Genomic DNA, 19,451 nt, shown 5'->3' with positions numbered 1-19,451 from the left:
ACAAATAAGAGTCCAGGACCAGATGGCTTCCCAGGGGAGTTCTACCAGACATTTAAAGCAGAGATAATACCTATCCTTCTCAAGCTATTCCAAGAAATAGAAAGGGAAGGAAAACTTCCAGACTCATTCTATGAAGCCAGTATTACTTTGATTCCTAAACCAGACAGAGACCCAGTAAAAAAAGAGAACTACAGGCCAATATCCCTGATGAATATGGATGCAAAAATTCTTAATAAGATACTAGCAAATCGAATTCAACAGCATATAAAAAGAATTATTCACCATGATCAAGTGGGATTCATTCCTGGGATGCAGGGCTGGTTCAACATTCGCAAATCGATCAACGTGATACATCACATTAACAAAAAAAAAGAGAAGAACCATATGATCCTGTCAATCGATGCAGAAAAGGCCTTTGACAAAATCCAGCACCCTTTCTTAATAAAAACCCTTGAGAAAGTCGGGATAGAAGGAACATACTTAAAGATCATAAAGGCCATTTATGAAAAGCCCACAGCTAACATCATCCTCAACGGGGAAAAACTGAGAGCTTTTTCCCTGAGATCAGGAACACGACAGGGATGCCCACTGTCACCGCTGCTGTTTAACATAGTGCTGGAAGTTCTAGCATCAGCAATCAGACAACAAAAGGAAATCAAAGGCATCAAAATTGGCAAAGATGAAGTCAAGCTTTCGCTTTTTGCAGATGACATGATATTATACATGGAAAATCCGATAGACTCCACCAAAAGTCTGCTAGAACTGATACATGAATTCAGCAAAGTTGCAGGATACAAAATCAACGTGCAGAAATCAGTCGCATTCTTATACACTAACAATGAAGCAACAGAAAGACAAATGAAGAAACTGATCCCATTCACAATTGCACCAAGAAGCATAAAATACCTAGGAATAAATCTAACCAAAGATGTAAAAGATCTGTATGCTGAAAACTATAGAAAGCTTATGCAGGTAATTGAAGAAGATATCAAGAAATGGAAAGACATTCCCTGCTCATGGATTGGAAGAATAAATATTGTCAAAATGTCAATACTACCCAAAGCTATCTACACATTCAATGCAATCCCAATCAAAATTGCACCAGCATTCTTCTCGAAACTAGAACAAGCAATCCTAAAATTCATATGGAACCACAAAAGGCCCCGAATAGCCAAAGTAATTTTGAAGAAGAAGACCAAAGCAGGAGGCATCACAATCCCAGACTTTAGCCTCTACTACAAAGCTGTCATCATCAAGACAGCATGGTATTGGCACAAAAACAGACACATAGACCAATGGAATAGAATAGAAACCCCAGAACTAGACCCACAAACGTATGGCCAACTCATCTTTGACAAAGCAGGAAAGAACATCCAATGGAAAAAAGACAGTCTCTTTAACAAATGGTGCTGGGAGAACTGGACAGCAACATGCAGAAGGTTGAAACTAGACCACTTTCTCACACCATTCACAAAAATAAACTCAAAATGGATAAAGGACCTGAATGTGAGACAGGAAACCATCAAAACCGTAGAGGAGAAAGCAGGAAAAGACCTCTCTGACCTCAGCCGTAGCAATCTCTTACTCGGCACATCCCCAAAGGCAAGGGAATTAAAAGCAAAAGTGAATTACTGGGACCTTATGAAGATAAAAAGCTTCTGCACAGCAAAGGAAACAACCAACAAAACTAAAAGGCAACCAACGGAATGGGAAAAGATATTTGCAAATGACACATCGGACAAAGGGCTAGTATCCAAAATCTATAAAGAGCTCATCAAACTTCACACCCGAAAAACAAATAACCCAGTGAAGAAATGGGCAGAAAACATGAATAGACACTTCTCTAAAGAAGACATCCGGATGGCCAACAGGCACATGAAAAGATGTTCAACGTCGCTCCTTATCAGGGAAATACAAATCAAAACCACACTCAGATACCACCTCACGCCAGTCAGAGTGGCCAAAATGAAGAAATCAGGAGACTATAGATGCTGGAGAGGATGTGGAGAAACAGGAACCCTCTTGCACTGTTGGTGGGAATGCAAATTGGTGCAGCCGCTCTGGAAAGCAGTGTGGAGGTTCCTCAGAAAATTAAAAATAGACCTACCCTATGACCCAGCAATAGCACTGCTAGGAATTTATCCAAGGGATACAGGAGTACTGATGCATAGGGGCACCTGTACCCCAATGTTTATAGCGGCACTCTCAACAATAGCCAAATTATGGAAAGAGCCTAAATGTCCATCAACTGATGAATGGATAAAGAAATTGTGGTTTATATACACAATGGAATACTACGTGGCAATGAGAAAAAATGAAATATGGCCTTTTGTAGCAACATGGATGGAACTGGAGAGTGTGATGCTAAGTGAAATAAGCCATACAGAGAAAGACAGATACCATATGGTTTCACTCGTATGTGGATCCTGAGAAACATAACAGAAACCCATGGGGGAGGGGAAGGGAAAAAAAAAAAAAAAAAAAAAAAGAGGTTAGAGTGGGAGAGAGCCAAAGCATTAGAGACTGTTAAAAACTGAGAACAAACTGAGGGTTGATGGGAGGTGGGAGGGAGGGCAGGGTGGGAGGGAGGGCAGGGTGGGTGATGGGTATTGAGGAGGGCACCTTTTGGGATGAGCACTGGGTGTTGTATGGAAACCAATTTGACAGTAAATTTCATATATTAAAAAAAAAAAAAAAAAAAAAAAAAAAAGAGAAAATAGCCCAGAAAAAAAAAAAAAAAAAAATGCAGTTAGGAATCTTTTTAAAAAAAAAAAAAAAAAAAAAGAATGAAACTATACCACTTTCTTACCCATACAGAAAAATAAACTCAAAATGGATTAAAGACCTAAATGTGAGAACTGAAACCATAAAACTCCTAAAAGAAATCTTAGGTAGTAATATCTTTGACATCAGCCACAGAAACATTTTTCTAGATATGTGTCCTCAGGCAACAGAAATAAAAGCAAAATTAAACTATTGGGACTACATCAAAATGAAAACCTTTGCAGAGTGAAGGAAATCATCAACAAAATGACAAGGCAACCTACTGAATGGGAAAAAATATTTACAAATGGTGTATCTGGTAAGGGGTTAATATTAACAAAATATAAAGAACTTATATATACAATGCCAAAAAAAAATCTGATTGAAAAATGGGCAAAGGACCTGAATATAATTTTTCAAAAGAAGATATATAGATGGCCAACTGCCACATTAAAAGATTCTCAACATCAGTAACCATCAGGGAAACGCAAATCAAAACCACAATGAGATATTACCCTACACCTGTCAGAATGACTAGACTAAAAAAGAAAGGTGAAAACAAGTGTTGGTGAGGATGTGTAGAAAAAGGAATTCTTGTGCACTGCTGGTAGGAATGTAAATTGGTGCAGCCACTGTGGAAAACAGTATGGATGTTCCTTAAAAAATTAAAAATAGAAATACATATGATCCAGTAATTCCACTACTGGGTATTTACTCAAAGAAAATGAAAAGACGGAATTAGAAAAACATATGCATCTCTATGTTTTTTGCAGTATTATTTACAATAGCCAAGATATGGAAGCAACCCAAATGTCCATCAAAAAATGAACAAATAAAGAAAAAGTGGTATACACACACACAAAGAACTATTACTCAGCCATAAAAAAAGGATGAGATCTTGCCATTTGCAATAATACGGATGGACTTAAAGCACATAATGCTAAGTGAAATGAGTCAGACTGAGAAAGACAAATATCATATGATTTCACTCATGCATGGAATTTAAGAAACAAATGAACACAGAAAAAAAAGAGACAAAAAACAAGACTCTTAAAAACAGAGAATGGGTGGTTGCAGAAGGGAAGTTGGTGGGGGGATAGGTGAAATTGGTGAAGGGGATTCAGAGTACATTTATCATGATGAGCATTGAGTAACGTACAGAATTGTTGAATCATTATATTGTACATTTGAAACTAGTATTAACACTGTACGTTGGGGTGCCTGGGTGGCTCAGTCAGTTAAGCATCTGACTCTTGATTTCAGTCAGCTCAGCTCACGATCTCACAGATTCATGAGTTCAAGCCACACATCAGCCTCCATGCTGGCACTGCAGAGCCTGCTTGGGATTCTCTCCCTCTATTTCTCTGCCCCACCCTGCTTGCACGCACACATGCTCTCTCTTACTGTCAAAATAAACAAACTTTAAAAAAAGGCTGTATGTTAATTATGCTTTAATAAAAAAGGAAAAAAGAACCACAGTAATGCAAAAATACATATTCTCTACTGAGATAGCTATCACTAGTTTTCAGCATATGAAAAGCTCTTATAAAATACCAGGCAGAAATTTTCATCCTCCTCTCTCTGGCATCACATTCACCAGCCTGGAAGGTGCAGTCTCCTGCCCCTTGCTCTCAGACAGCCTGCTGCCTCTCTCCCTTCCCTTTTCCTAACTGAGGCTTCCCTCCAGCATATCAGTCACTCTGGGCAAGAAGTAAACCCTTCTTCATCCCATTCTGTCATGTAAGATCGTATTGAAAAAGAAAGGAGATGCAGCAGAGATTAGGTTGGGCACACATGCACCAGCCCTTCACAGGAAAAGATATTGCCAGCAAACCAATGACAGCACCAAAACCCTGCCATCAGCATGGCACATGCATTGCTGTCCTCACCCAGCAACCCCTGCAAGGTGTCAGGCATTGGTTATGCAGGCCCTGGAGCAGTAGGGCCCAGCACTGCCTCTTCCAACCACCCCATGGGAGACAGCCTCTTTCAGAGAGGTTGTTAGTGGGGGCAGAGGGTGATGTATCCCCTGGAAATGAACCAGAATACTCATGGTAGCTTCTTCAGCTTTATACCCCCAGAAGGAAGGAAACACTATGATTAGGGTACAAGACAGAAGCAGGAGCTTGGGATAAAAGAATTATTTAAATCAAGACTTCAAGCCATTCTAGCTGAGTCTAGAGAATGAGATTTACTAATGAATCAAGACTAGATTGTCCTGGTAAACACAAGTAGAAGAACGTTCTTATGGTAGAGACAACCATCCGTCTACCAAAATCACTGCCCTCCTCTTCATAGTATGGAGCTGCCTCTGGGAAGTGCCTGCCCGGGAAGGAACTAATTTTCCAGCTTCCTTCCCAGCCAGACAGGACCATGTGACAGGCTCTGTGTTGAGTGATGAAGGTCATCTTCAGAGCCTCCTCCACTATTTTCTCTTCCACTGAAATGCAGCTGACTCCACAGGCCTAGGAAATTGTAGAGCCCCAGATGGAAGCAACCAGGGTCTCTGGATCACCCGTGATGGGGAATGGCCACTGCCTGGAATGCCCACTCGAGAAGCAAAGTTGTGTCATGTTAAGCCACTGAAAGTCTGGGATTTATTATAGCACCTAGTGTTATCCTAAGCCACCCCCTTACAAACCTAAGTAAGGAAAGTGGTCAGTCAAACTAGGGGACCCCCTTCTCTTCTATCTGGGGCTTGGGCAGAAATAAATCAATGGGAGGAAACGCTGACCATTGCCCAGAGAGCAGCTGGTTCTACACCAATGGACAGGGATTAGTGGACAGGCATTTTGAAAGTTCTGCTGTGGTATCCCAGTCTGGTGTTTCATCCTGCTTCCTAGGGTGAGTCCCTAACACCCCACCCTACTGCTCTGGCTTCCCCAGGACACACCTGAGCCACATCCATAAGGAGTTCTGACTTCTTGTCAGCTATAAACTGCACAGCATCCTTCAGAATAAAATGCGCAAACTCATGAGAATCTCCATCCTGGGGCCAGGTGTGGGGGCAGGTGTGAAGGGTGGCTGAGTGATGGGTGCCATTCCTCTTGTCTTTTTGCCCACACATCCACCCAAAGGATTTGTGGCTTCTTCTTGTTTGGCATCCTCTGCCTGCCTTCAGAGGTCTTCCTCTGCCTGCACTGCGAGGACAGGTGAGGAGGAATGGAGCAAGCTGTCCCTCCATGTCCCTAAAGGACACCCAAAAGCACAGCCAAAGGACATCAGGCCCCACAGCTGGTGTGTCCACCACCATTTCCCTCTGCATAAGAGTCAGCTTGTTGATACATTAGCTGGCATTAGCTTTAAAATACTCCAGCAAGGGGCTTGGATGAAACAAGACAGGCCAGTGTTGATCTTTATGGAAGACAGATGGGGGCTACACGGGGATTTATTATACTAGCCTCTCTTACTTTTATGCATGTTTGAAACTTTTTACATAAAAAAAATAACATCTTTTTTTGCAAAGAAAATTTCTCGATGGGTCATAGGAGAAGAGGCTCACTGAATTAATGCCACTCCTTCTCTTCCCCATGCCTCTTCAGGACGCCCTGGTAACTCTCATGAGGAGGAGGTGTTTACAACAGGCAGACTTGTGGGATTTTTCTATTTCCATTAATATTTAGTACATGTCATTATCTCCAAATCTAATCACTTAAAGAAGGGATTTTAAATAATTGATTACTACAAAAGACAAAGAGGCCACACCATGTTTTTTCATTATCCATCAAAACCTAGAAAACCTCTTCGTCTGGTCCTGACACGGACGCATAAATATATTAATGCATACACTGAGAAAAACACGCATACAAATCAATAGACATGAATTTGCTTGGGGTACTTTTCAGAGAGAAAAACCATCATTTCCTTTCCATCCCCCGTGAGGCCTGCCCCTCCTCCCCAACACAGTGACATAGCAATGAGAGAAAGGGTTCAAGCAGTACCCCTGCACTCTTCTACTCAAATAAATGTCTCCTCTTACACTCACAAGTTTCAGTCTCCAAAACATACAAACAGCCAACATGTCTTGAACTCTGATAAAATATGTGCTGCCTTTGTGGTCATACGCATGCATATGTATATGCACGAACGTGCTCACACACCTAGAGAAAACGCTTGCATCTACACTTCTTACAATGTCTTTGTTTCTGGCACGTCCTTGGAGGAGGGCACCCAAAGAGAACCATCGCGAAGATGGCACATGAGCATCTAGGAGATAGACACCTGAGGGCTACCCTCAGATGTACGGAGGGAAGATGCACGGTGGCTGTTAACTACGTGCCCGTCTGCATTGACAAGTGCCAGTTTCATGAAGGTCTGCATCCTGTTTTCTGCACAGAGCCAGAATTCTTTGCCATTGCCCTTAAAGCACTCACATCTCCATGGGGAGGGCCCTGCTCCAAGGCCACCATGGAGACTGCGTGCGGACTTACCACGAGGGAGAGAGGCCTCTTCCAGGAGACGACACCAATGAGTCCTGACAGCAGCACCTGGAAGGACAGACAGTGCAGGAAGGTAAGACTCTTTGGAATCCGTTAACAGATGATCAAAACACAGTATTAGCTGATCAACCCAAAGAAGGATGACTTCTAGAATATGGCCCACATACATGAGCTGGGTGACCATGAGGTGTGTGGTCCATCCCGACGTTCAGATCCTGCAGCACATGGGCCTCTGAGACCACCAGGAGGTCCTGACAGGTCACTTATGTTCTTTATGGACAGGCCCAAGAACAAATGTGCTTTCTGAAAGTGTCTCCATCGGGCACTTATTCCCCTCTGGTCCTGTGAGTCATTTAGCCCTGTGACTTAAAAATCACAGAGAGGACTGAAAACACTACTTTGGGAAAAGGCAGAGCCACCCCCCTTGCATGTCACCTGAGCGCATGCCTTCTGTGCATGGGTGCTGGGTACAGCAGACCTACCAGGCCCCCCTCTACCCTTTCACACGCTTGGTCCCCAGCCAGCTTCCCACCTCACCAGGAAGGGGTGCCACCAGATGAGGTCCCGGCTTTCCACATGCTGACTCTGAGCTGCTCGCTTCTTTCCCAGGCCAGCCCCCCAGGCTTTGCTGCCCCAGGACCCACAGAGCTGTCTCCTCCAGAACATCTTCTGGCAGCCACTCCCTTCTGTTGGCCCCTCCCCTCTGGGTAGCCCTAACCACAGGAACACCCTCATGTCTTCTGTTCTCAGGAGAACCACCCCTCAGCTCCTGGCCAACCTTTCCCCCAGGCTGCTCCAAGCCCACATTCCCTGAGGCAGACACTGGATGCTGATCCTGAAATTCCCAGTCTCCTTGGGTCCAGGCAGGGCAGACAGATCAGAGAGACACAGCCGCTCTCTCCCCACTACAGTGTGGCTTCAGCCCTTGCCACTGGCAGACACACTTCCCAAGGTCACATAAGGGGTCCCTGAGTGCAACACACAAGTACAGCGATCTCGGCTTGAAGACAGGAGGCTGACCACATCTACCTATGGGTGGCACACTGTCCTCTAGGCTCTGTGTCACTCCCCTGACACTCTCCCTTCTCTGGCTGCCATCCTCTGCTCCATGCTGTCCTTCCACGTCTCCCTCCCCTTCCCACTTCCCAAGACCTCTACTCAGGCTCCGGCTCTGCCTGAGCCATCTGTCATTGGGGATCCTCTAACACTATCCACCAACACCTCCTGCAGGTCGGTCCCTGACTGCGGAATCACACTGCCTGCCGGGCACTGCTCCTTGTGTCACTCTCCACCTCAACATGTCCAAAAATGCACCTGCAATTTCTACCTCCCCAACCCAGTCTCCCTCTTATCGTCTCTACCTCCCACAATGGCACCCCTCCTCCTGGTCGCTCAGATGCAAATTCCAGAGACAGGCCAACATCCAACCACACACAATAAAGAGGAGAGGGCTGCAGCTCCCCCTTTGACAGGGAAATATGCTGGGAGGCCCCACTACAAGTAAGGGATTTTCTTACAAGGTCTTTTGTAAAGATAAATCACCCCAACTTTCTGCTGTGGGTATGGACCAGGCAGTTGGGCCCTGGGATGGAGGGCTTTGGTGCATTTCCCCCTGGAATTCCAAAAGGACTGAATCAGTCCCCAGAAGAGAGTATCTGGCTGAATAGACCCCCAAGGTCCCCTTGGCAAATACTTCTGCAGTGGGTGAGGCCAAGTCTTAGACCCAACAGTCTCTCTCACACCCTGCACCAGCCTCAGGTGGGATTCCAAACACATCTGGACATCTGGTCTTTCATAGGAACACATCTGGTCTTTCATAGGAAAGACTTGTGAACCTTATTCTCACACACACACACACACACACACACACACACACACACACACACACAAATGAATCAGAGAGAGATCAACAGGGCACTCTGCTCCCAAGCATGTCATATATGTATATTTTCTTCAATGCATGCATCCTGCAAATAAGTCAATATTGACAATATTATTTACAAACATTTTCCCATCTCCCAAATCTCTCTTCATGATGCCCCCCAGCTGCAACCTGTACAGAAACCCTTGACTACTGTTCTCCTGTGTCTTGTTGAGCTCAGTCCCTTGTTCTTCTTCCACAATGCCTATGACCTCTCTCTTTCCCATCTGTATCCAACACAGTCTCCCTCTTGTCATCTCTCCTGACACTGTGGCATCCCTCCTCCTGGTCACTAAAACCCAAATCCTGGAGGTGGTTTGGCCCAGCTGGCTCTGACCCTGCCATCTCCTTAGGATGTGACTTCCAAAGAGTGTCCTCTGTTTTCCCTTCACACCAACACCAGCCTCATTCAGACAAAACCTGGATAGAGGATGGGAAAGCATGCCTCCCAGAAAATGTCCTTTTATACTCTGCCTTCTACTTCTCACTTCCACCATATAAAATTTTACCTATTCTTTAAGACATGGCCCAATGCCTCCTCACTCAGGAAGGGCCTCTGAGTTCATGAGTACATGGGGCCCCACTAAATCCCTAAACTATGACCAGATCTCTCAAGGCATGTTTAATAAGCTCAGACAGAACTCTTTGATCTCTCCTAAGCTGAAGTTTATAAAAGTATCAAATGTCTATAGTGACCAAGTGACTCGTAACAGAAATATTATTGGAAACCCACAAACCTCCAAAGAGCAGCCATTTATAAACACAAAGGAAGTGAATATCACTTAACTAAGGCCACAGTATGAATTCTTGACTTTCCTTACTTCCATCATAAAGTTATCATTCTATGAATTCCCTCAAATAATTTTATTTCCAACAAATATGGACAATTTGCTTTACTGGGGAAAACTACATTTCTAAGAACATTAATAACTAATTGAGGGTGGATTCAATTCCCCTATACAAAGGAAAAAAATAAAATCATCAGACTCAGTGGGGCATGGAAATCCTGAGATGATCCCTGATGACCTGTAGCCTTGATTATCAATATGATAATCAATGATAAATTATGGTAATTATCAATATAATTTACACTCCTGCGATCCTATCTAGCACCTCTTAAAATGATGTTACCTTGGCAACACCTTGACTGCAGCCTTGTAAGACCCTGACCAGTTGACTCAGCTAAGCCATGTCCAGACTCCTGACCTAAGAAACTAAATGGTGTTGTGTTAAGCTATAAAGTTTGTGGAAGTTTGCTACACAACATAGAAAACTACTTACTATGGACTAAATGTTTGTGTCCTCCCCAAATCCACATGAAGTCCTAACCCCTAATGTGATGGTATTTGGAGGTAGTACTTTTAGCAGGGAATTAGGGTTAGATTAGGTTGTAAGGGTAGGGCCCTCATGATGGGATGGTGGTCTTACAGGACGAGAAGGATCTCTCTCCCTCTCTCTCTCTCCCCATATGCACACACCATGGAAAGGCCATGTGGGGACACAGTGAAGTTTTTTTTTAATGTTTATTTTTGAGAGAGAGAGGTAGAAAGCGAGCAGGGGAGGGGTAGAGAGAGACAGGGAGACAGAATCCCAGACAGGCTCCATGCCATCAGCACAGAGCCCAAGGCAGGGCTTGAACTCACAAACCATGAGATCACGACCTGGGCCAAAAGCAAGAGTCAGATGCCCAACTGACTGAGACACCCAAGCTCCCCCACAGTGAGGTTTTGACAGTCTGCAAGACAGGAAGGGGGTCCTCACCAGAACTCAACCCTGATCTCAGACTTCTAGCCTCCAGAATGTGAGGTTAACTTAACTGTTGGTTAATCTGCCCAATCTATGGTACTTTGTTATGGCAGCTCAAGCTTATTAATACACTAATACAACCAGAGTGCAATATTGGATTCTTGTTTTCAAATGTCCACTCTTTCCCTGTGTCTCCCCCCACCAGAAGCTGACTTCCTTGCTCCTCTGACCTAGAAGCATCGGTACCCACTCTAACAAGGGAGGGAGGCACAGGAGAATGGAGAATGGCTTGGAAGAGAGTCTTCAAAGCCTAGGTGCCACAGTGCCTCCTCCCTGAGGATGCCTCCTGGTCCACTTGGCAACAGAGAAGAATGGAGTGTACCTCTGCTCAGAAATGATCAGGTCTGAGTTTGAACTATTTTTTTGCTCAATTCCAGCTACTGGTGAGAATTACGTTGCATGTTCCGCCAGCTCAGTAATTCCTCAGGTTTATTTTGTACCACTCTGGTGAGGAACGGGGTCATGGAGCTAGTTAGCCGTGAAATTACTGCAGCTCGTGAAACCTTTGTCCCATTTAATTTGCCAATATCGTTATTCAAAGTCCACAGTTTACACAGAATATGAAGAAATTTAAGAGGGTCAGAGAAGAGTAACATATGATTAAGTGGCTGTGAAAGAAAAGACCAAAAAAAAAAAAATGGGAAAGGCATGATACTGTTCAGAGAGAGAGGGGGACTTAACTTTTCAAGCACCTGCAAGTTGTTAAAAGGACACCAACCCACTTTTTTCTCCACTTCCCACCCAGCCTAAATAGAGGCAAGAGATAATATTAAAAATGAGACAGAATTTCCTGCTGTTGAGGGTGATGAAAGGGGATAATAGACTGCCAGGAAGTAATGGCATCTTTAGAGCCAAAGGTCTTCCTGTTTGATTGGTATTGCTGCCTGAACACAGAGGCCTGGAAAAAATTAGCTCTTTAAATCCTGTCCTCTTTCATTGCCCCAAATCAAGAATTTTCTTTGGAGCTTCATTCCTGGTTCAAAGGCAAATGGTAATGCAACATTTTAGGTAGGGAAGCAAGTCCTTCTAGAATGCAGACTTGAAAGTCAATTAAATTCTTTCATGAAACATATGGCAGGTGTGCCCAATAGCTACAGTGGTATCAATTTACCACTAAGAAGCCAGGGTTCACAGCGTTAGCAAAAGAACTGTTGTTGTAAAAAAAATGGAGCAAATAATATTCTGAGTTGCCCCGAATGAAAAAAGTCTACTGACCCCATCTCTCAAAGCTTTTCAGACGTCAGACCTGTGCTATGCAAAAGTCTTCTGATTCATGGAGAGGCTGAACCTCCTACTTTATTTCTTTTCTGAGTGGTTTTGTGTGTCTGAGTCTCCCTAGGGCCACATGGCATGGCTCACTCCAGCATGCAAACCCTCAGCCTTCGATGTCCATCTCAACTCCCTTCTGGGAAACATACATCTTCATATCCACCCCATATCCATGGCTTCTTCCTCCTTCCTTCAGAACAATTCCCAACCCACCATTCTCTCTCCTAACCATCACGCTCACCTGTGGTTCTGACTTTCTCCACGCCACTTCCCACTGGAGCCTGCATCAATACATCAAACTCAAAATGTCAACAAGGAAAGCCACTCTCCTTCTCAGCCTACTTCCTCCATAATAGAAAAGAATTCTATAGCTTTCATTTTCTCACTGTATAGTAGCAAAACTATAAATGATTAGAAAGATAGCCCCATGAAAGAAAAAAAGAAAAAAGTTAAATGTTTTAAGATATTCTAAATAACCCAGGAGTCAAAAGGAAATCCAAGTGAAATGCAACATAGTCTGTTCTTCAGTGAATGTTTCTTTGATGCAAATTACTTCATATACTGGTTGGTACCAAACTCATTTGTCCTGACTATGCCTTGTGAGATGCAGCCTTTCACCAGGGCTCTTTACTCTGAAATTAGGGTAGTTACTACACCTGCAACTGGATTTTGTTATTTAATGAGTTAATAAAGTAGCAAATGTATTATTATAACACATTTTTAAAATAGTCCAAACAGGCTCTGTGCTGTCAGCATAGAGCTCAATGCAGGGTTCGAACCACAAATTGGGAGATCGTGACCTGAGCTGAAAATCAAAGAGTTAGACACTGACAGACTGAGCCACTCAGGTCCCCTTAAAATATTCTGATTTTAAAAAACTTCAAAATAATTGGTTTCCTTTGTAATCCTATTTCATTGTACACATTTAAAAACCTTAATCTGAGATGGGGTCTCCAGGCTTCCCTAGACTGCAATCCCATAAGGTATGAACCCTTGACTCAGAAGTTCCTTTAGTGCAGACCTTTTGGTGGTAAACTCCAGTTTTTTGTTTATCTGGAAATGTCTTACTTCACCTTCATGCTTGGAAAGTAGTTTGACTGGGTATACGGTTCTAAGTTGACAGTTTCTTCTCTCAACAGTCTGAAGATACTATTGCACTGTCATCTGGCCTCCACAGTTTTTTTTCTTTTAAATTTATTCATTTATTTTGAGAGAGAGATAGAGTGCACAAGCAGGAGAGAAACAGAGAGAGAGAGAGGGAGAGAGCAAGAATCCCAAGCAGGCTCTGCACTGTCTACACACAGCCCAATGCAGGGCTCAAACTCACAAACCATGAGATCATGACCTGAGCTGAAATAAAGAGTTGGACGCTTAACCAATCAAGCCATTCAGGTGACCCCAGCCTCCACTGTTGCCATCAGGAAGCTAGCAGTCCTTTTAACTGTTGTTCCTTGAAATGTGAAGCTGTCCTTACTCTTTGAAGATTTTTAAGACTTTCTGCCTTTAGTGTTCTGAGATTTTTGCATATGTGTAGGTGCAGATTTCTTTTTATTTATGCTTTTTGGGATGTACTGTGCTTCTGAAACTATGTTTTTTTAAATTATTGTTATTTTAGACAGAGAGCACGAGCCAGGGAGGGACACAGGGAGAGAGAGAATTTTAAGCAGGATCCATGCTTAGCGCAGAACCCAACACGGGACTCGATCCCATGACCCTGGGATCATGATCGGAGCTGAAATCAAGAGACGCTCGACTAAGTGAACCACCCAGGTGCCCCTGAAACTGACTGTATATTTTTCATTAGTTATGGAAGCTATATAGCCAATATATCTTCAAATAGTACCTCTCCTACAGTCTCTCTGTCAGGGACTCCAACAGCCGCATGCACATTCCATCCTCCAAATCTCCTAGTTTCTCCCTTCACATATTCCATACCCATGTCACTCAGCATTTTGTTCTGAATAAGTTCCTTAAGTTTGCCTTCCAGATGACCAATTTTCCCTGAAGGATGTTTCATCAGCTGTTGAACATTTGCATTTCTTTAGAGAATGTTAACGTTTATATTTTATGTATTTACAAGTTCTGCTTTTATCTTTCCCCAAATATGACTATTTGCTTCAGATAGTTTCTGGCTGCATGCTCATCTGTATGATTCTGACCATAACTGCTTTAAATATTTCATATGCAGATGTCTAGAGTCCAAGATGTATAGTGAAAGAAGGCATCTAAGTCTGTCTGTCACTTGTTGTTTCTGTTGACTCTCACTTACTGCAGTTTGCTTTCTTTGATGCTTGCAGGCTTGCAAGTCTTTTGTTGTCAACACATTGCTTGCTCTTAATCAGTGACGTTCTGTGGACCCCAAATGGAGAAATTTTCCCCAAGAGAGGTATGCTTCGGCCAGTAACCGAGAAGCATCCAGCATCTAGAAACACTGATCTCCAAGGGGCTCAGCTCATGGCTCAGCATGGAAATTGTCTGAGCCCTCCCCACTCCACCTCACCTTAGAGTGCAGATTCATGCTCAGGGCACATGCCTGCTCCAGCTACATACTGCTCTGACCCTGCTCCCTGCCTCTCAGACTCCAGCCACCTGCCCCTCTGGCCTTGATTCATTGTGTGTTGTTTGTTTGAGGGTGGGGTAGTGGACCCCAGAGACCTGCAATGCGTCCAGGATCGTGTCCTTTGTCCAGTGTCAGAGTGCCAGTGGATTCAATGTCTGGTGAGGGCTCACTTTCTGGATTATAGATAGCCATCTTCTCATATGGCCTCACATGGTAGATGGGACAAGGGAGCTCTCTGGAGTTTCTCTTAGAAGGGCAATAATCCCATTCATGAGGATTCCACTCTTGTGACATAATCACCTCTCAATGACTCCACCTCCAAATACCATCACACTGGGGATAAGGATTTGACATGTGAATTTTAGGGGGACATAAACATTCAATCAATAGCACCTAGGATGTCATAGGTGATCACAATTCTAGGAAAATATAAATTACTACAATTACGTCCCCTCAAAATCAAAACACCAAATGTACCTACAAACACCAAGAAATTGGGAAAGTGGTCAAACAGCCACAGGCAAATTCTTCAAAAGCTTTAAAGTATAGAGATTTCCAACACTATTTAATTTTTTTCTGAGCACAGAGGGAAAAAACAAGGTAATTTTCCAAATTCTTCTTACAAAGGTCAGCATAATAGTTACAAACTTGTAAAACATCACAAGAATAGAAACAGACCAATTTTACTTATAAATAGAGGTATACAATTTTTAAATAAAATGTTGTAAAACAGAAGTCAGCAATACAGTTAGAAGAATAAAGAACAAGGTGAGGGGTTCATGCCAGGAATGAAAAGATAGTTCAGTAAGAGGAAACAAAGTAGTAAAATTAATCATATTAATAAGACAAAACTGAAAAGTATCATTCCAAAGAGGTATAAATGGCATTTGATAAAATTCAATCACTGTTTTTTTATGAAAAAAAACACACCTTAGTTTAATAGGACAAAATAAAAATGCCCACAATTGCCACCTGTATTTAAAATTAATATGAAAATACCAGCATGGTGTGCAGAATTATGAGGCGGTCCCCAAGATCCCTAACTTCTGGTGTACACCTCCTATAGAATCCCCTATTTTTGAGTGTGTGGGGGGGATTGTGAATATGTTGAATTTCAGTTCTGTGGTTAGGTTACTGTATTTTACAAAGGTGAAAGGATTTTTCTGCACACTTAGGTCCAAAATAAGTTTGGTTTTGAGGAAGATTCTCCTGGGTGGGCCTGACCTCATCAGGCAAACCCTCTGAGTCTGGGCCCTTCATGAAATCAAAGATTTGAAACACGAGGGAGATTCTGCTGTGCCTGAAGAAGTAAGCTGCTGTGTCTTGAGAGCAGCTCTTAACAGCTGGATCTTTTCCAGCTCACACTTGGCAAGAAAATAGGAACTCAGTCATACAGCCACACAATAACCTGAGGACTGTGCAAATAGATCTTTCCCTCATCAAGCCTCTGGATGAAAATGCATCTGGTCTTACTTTGATTTCAGCCTTCAGACCCTGAACAGAAACCCAAATATTCCAGACTCTGGGCCCATGGAAACTCCAGACTCACTAAGCCTGTGCTGTTTTAAGCCACTGTGCTTGTGGTAATTTGTTCTATAGCAATAGAAAACTAATACAACCAGCTAATAAAACAAAACAAACAAACAAAAAGTTATAAATATGGAAAGAGGGGGCATAATTATTACCACTTGAAAATGACACGCTTCTCCATCTAGAACACTGAAGCAAACTGATCAAAAAGAGGCCAATCAGAAGAATTCAGTAAATCATATGGCTAGAAAATTAATATATTTAAAAATTATGACACTACTTATATTTAGTGAACACTGACTGTATGCCATACACTTACTAAGGCTTTATACTTTAATTCTTTGTGTCCTGACAACCCTAAAAGGCATGTGTGATTTTTGTGCCCCACTGCACTGATGAGAAAATTAAAGCACTCACCCACATTACAGTGTCAGGATATAAGCTCATGAACTACAGAAAAAATAGCTTTCCTATATGCATGCAAAGACTGATTAGAAAAGAGAATGAAATTAAATATTCCATTTATAACAGCAAGGAAAAAGGCAGAATGACTTAGAACACAAAGACTAATATGAAATGAGGAAGAACAATATCAAAATCTTAAATATCTACTGAGAATATAAAAGTCCTCATATTTGATACAAAAAATCATTTTTAAATTTTTTTAAAGTTTATTTATTATGAAAGAGAGAGACAGAATATGAAGGGGAAGGGGCAGACAGAGAAGGAAAGAAAGAATCCCAAGTAGGCTCTGCACTGTCAATGCAGAGTCCTACATGGGACATGAACTCATGAACCTTGAGATCATGATCTGAGCCAAAATCAAGAGTCAAATGCTTAACCGACTGAGCCGCCCAGGCTCAGGCACCACCCCCCCCAAAATCATTTTTATTTATTTATTTTTTTTAGCGTTTATTTATTTTTGAGACAGAGAGAGACAGAGCATGAACGGGGGAGGGTCACAGAGAGAGGGAGACACAGAATCTGAAACAGGCTCCAGGCTCTGAGCTGTCAGCTCGGAGCCCAACGCGGGGCTCGAACCCATGGACCGTGAGATCATGACCTGAGCTGAAGTCAGACGCTTAACCAATCGAGCCACCCAGGCGCCCCCAAAATCATTTTTTTAAAATAGAAAGACCAAAGATTGCACAAAGTCCATGAAATTCTAATTAAAATACTATAAAGGGAAAAAGGAAATCTATTCAATAAAATGCATTGGAACAATGGGTTAGTCACTTGGAAAGAAATAAAACTTATTTTCTACCTTACTCTTTATACCAAAATAAATTCCAGAGTAATCAAAGAGTAAATCATAAATTAAAACCTGAAAGACCTAGAAGAACATGGAAGCATTTTTAAAAACAATCTTGAAAGGAATTCAGTGTTTTGAGGCATGACACAGAATCAAGAGTCCTCACAGAAAAGATTAGTAAATTTCAAATGTTTATATTAAAAGAATCCGTATGTAATAGTAGACTGGATCTTTGCTCTCAATCCCAGGGCCTCGCCATATTAGAAGCATAAGTCCATGCTTCTTACGGGTAACATGGAAGCCTCCCATGAGAGTGCATACAGTACTCATCCTCTCCCGATGCTGGGCTTGGCCACGGAACTTGCTTGGCCACACAGGGTGGAGGTGGCCATCACTCCCAGGACTTCCGGGGCATCTCATGTTGCCTGCCACCCAACATCACATGCAGCCTGGGCCACAGAATGGACATATAGCACACATTAGGGCCACCCCAATGACCTGCAAACCAGAGCAGAAAACAAAGACTGGATACTGCCAACCACTGAGTTTTGGGGTGCTTCTTCATGCAGCCTTATCATGGCAAGAGCCGACGAACGTTTGTGGTTTAAAAAGAACATAAAATGGAAGACCAGTTCCAAATGGGAAAAATACTTAAAATACACAAACAACAGACAAAAGGTTGATTGTCTTAATTTATAGAGTTCATATAAATTAATAAGAAAGGGAACACCTGGGTGGCTAAGTTGGTTAAGCACTGCCTCTTGATTTCAGCTCAGGTCATGGTTCTCAAGCCCTGAATTGGGCTCTGTGCTGACAGCATGGAGCCTGCTTGGGATTCTCTCTCTTCCTCTCTCTCTCTCTCTGCCCCTCCCCTGCTGGCATGCGTGCATGTGTGCTCTCTCTCTCTCTCTCTAAATAAATGAACATTACAAAAGGGGAGCCACTCAATAGAAAATATGGCCAAATATGTTCACATTTTTAATGGAGGATAAACATATAAAGGGATGCTTAAACCTACTCTAATTTTTTAAAAGCAAGCCAAAACAATACGACAAATACTTTTTATCAGGCTGCCAACTTTTTGGTGAAGTATGATAAAACCCAGTGGTGGCAAGAACAGAGGAAAAAGAAGTTCCTCTTTAATATTATTGGTGTTGGTATAAAATGATGTAGTCTTATTTCATGGCAATTTCATAAATCTCTCAAAATAGGAAATGCATATACTTATATTGAATGATTTCACTACTGGGAACACAGCCTATGGATACAGTACCAGAGGTATCGCAAGTCACTTACACAAGGATGTTTATAGCAAAAACCTGTAACAAGTGGGTAACAATAAAGGGCTAGTTAAATAAACTTTGATATTTACATAGAGCGTGAATATATGCATTATGAAATTTGAGGTAGATCTGTTTATGCTACTGCGGAAAATCTCAAGCATAAATAATTGACAAACAAGATATAGCCCAGTGTGCATAGAATCATCCCATTTGTATAAACAGAGAAATGGATGGATGCTAGTACATACATAAATGTTTCTCTCTGGAAGTATTCACAAGGAACTTAACAATGGGAAACTGGAAGAGAGAGGAAGGGAAGAAACACTTGCTATTAAATGTGTAACTTTCTGAAATACTAACCTTTGATCTGTGCATGCATTATATCATGAATGTTTTAAACTATGCATACCACTGGAACCTGTAATTCCACTTCTAAGAATTCCAGGTATTAATCAAAGTGTTCTTTATAATTTTGAAAATGGGAAATGACCTGGGTGTTTAGCAAGAGAGAACTGCTTATATTTATTAGGTCTTTTCCAATTGCTGCCACTAAATCATGTTGTAGAAGAATATTTAGTGCTGTGTGGAAATGTTCACACCACATAAAAGAAAAAGAAGAAAAGAAAGA

General features: G+C 42.3%; 1 protein-coding gene across 3 annotated transcripts in view; it reads right to left on the bottom strand.

The window, feature by feature from the left end:
* Nucleotides 1–19,451, bottom strand: part of ENTREP2 (endosomal transmembrane epsin interactor 2) — a 475,619-nt gene that overhangs the window by 277,796 nt on the left and 178,372 nt on the right. For all 3 annotated transcript variants that reach the window (XM_060617855.3, XM_060617854.3, XM_060617857.3), the window contains exon 2: nt 7,194–7,250. In XM_060617855.3, coding sequence (XP_060473838.1) covers nt 7,194–7,250 — 57 coding nt within the window. The remainder of the gene's footprint in view (nt 1–7,193; nt 7,251–19,451) is intronic.

This window comes from Panthera onca, chromosome B3 (assembly GCF_046562875.1).
Source record: "Panthera onca isolate mPanOnc1 chromosome B3, mPanOnc1 haplotype 2, whole genome shotgun sequence".
Taxonomy (NCBI): domain Eukaryota; kingdom Metazoa; phylum Chordata; class Mammalia; order Carnivora; family Felidae; genus Panthera; species Panthera onca.
Note: the sequence above shows the minus strand (reverse complement) of the source record. Positions and strands in the feature narration are given on the sequence as shown.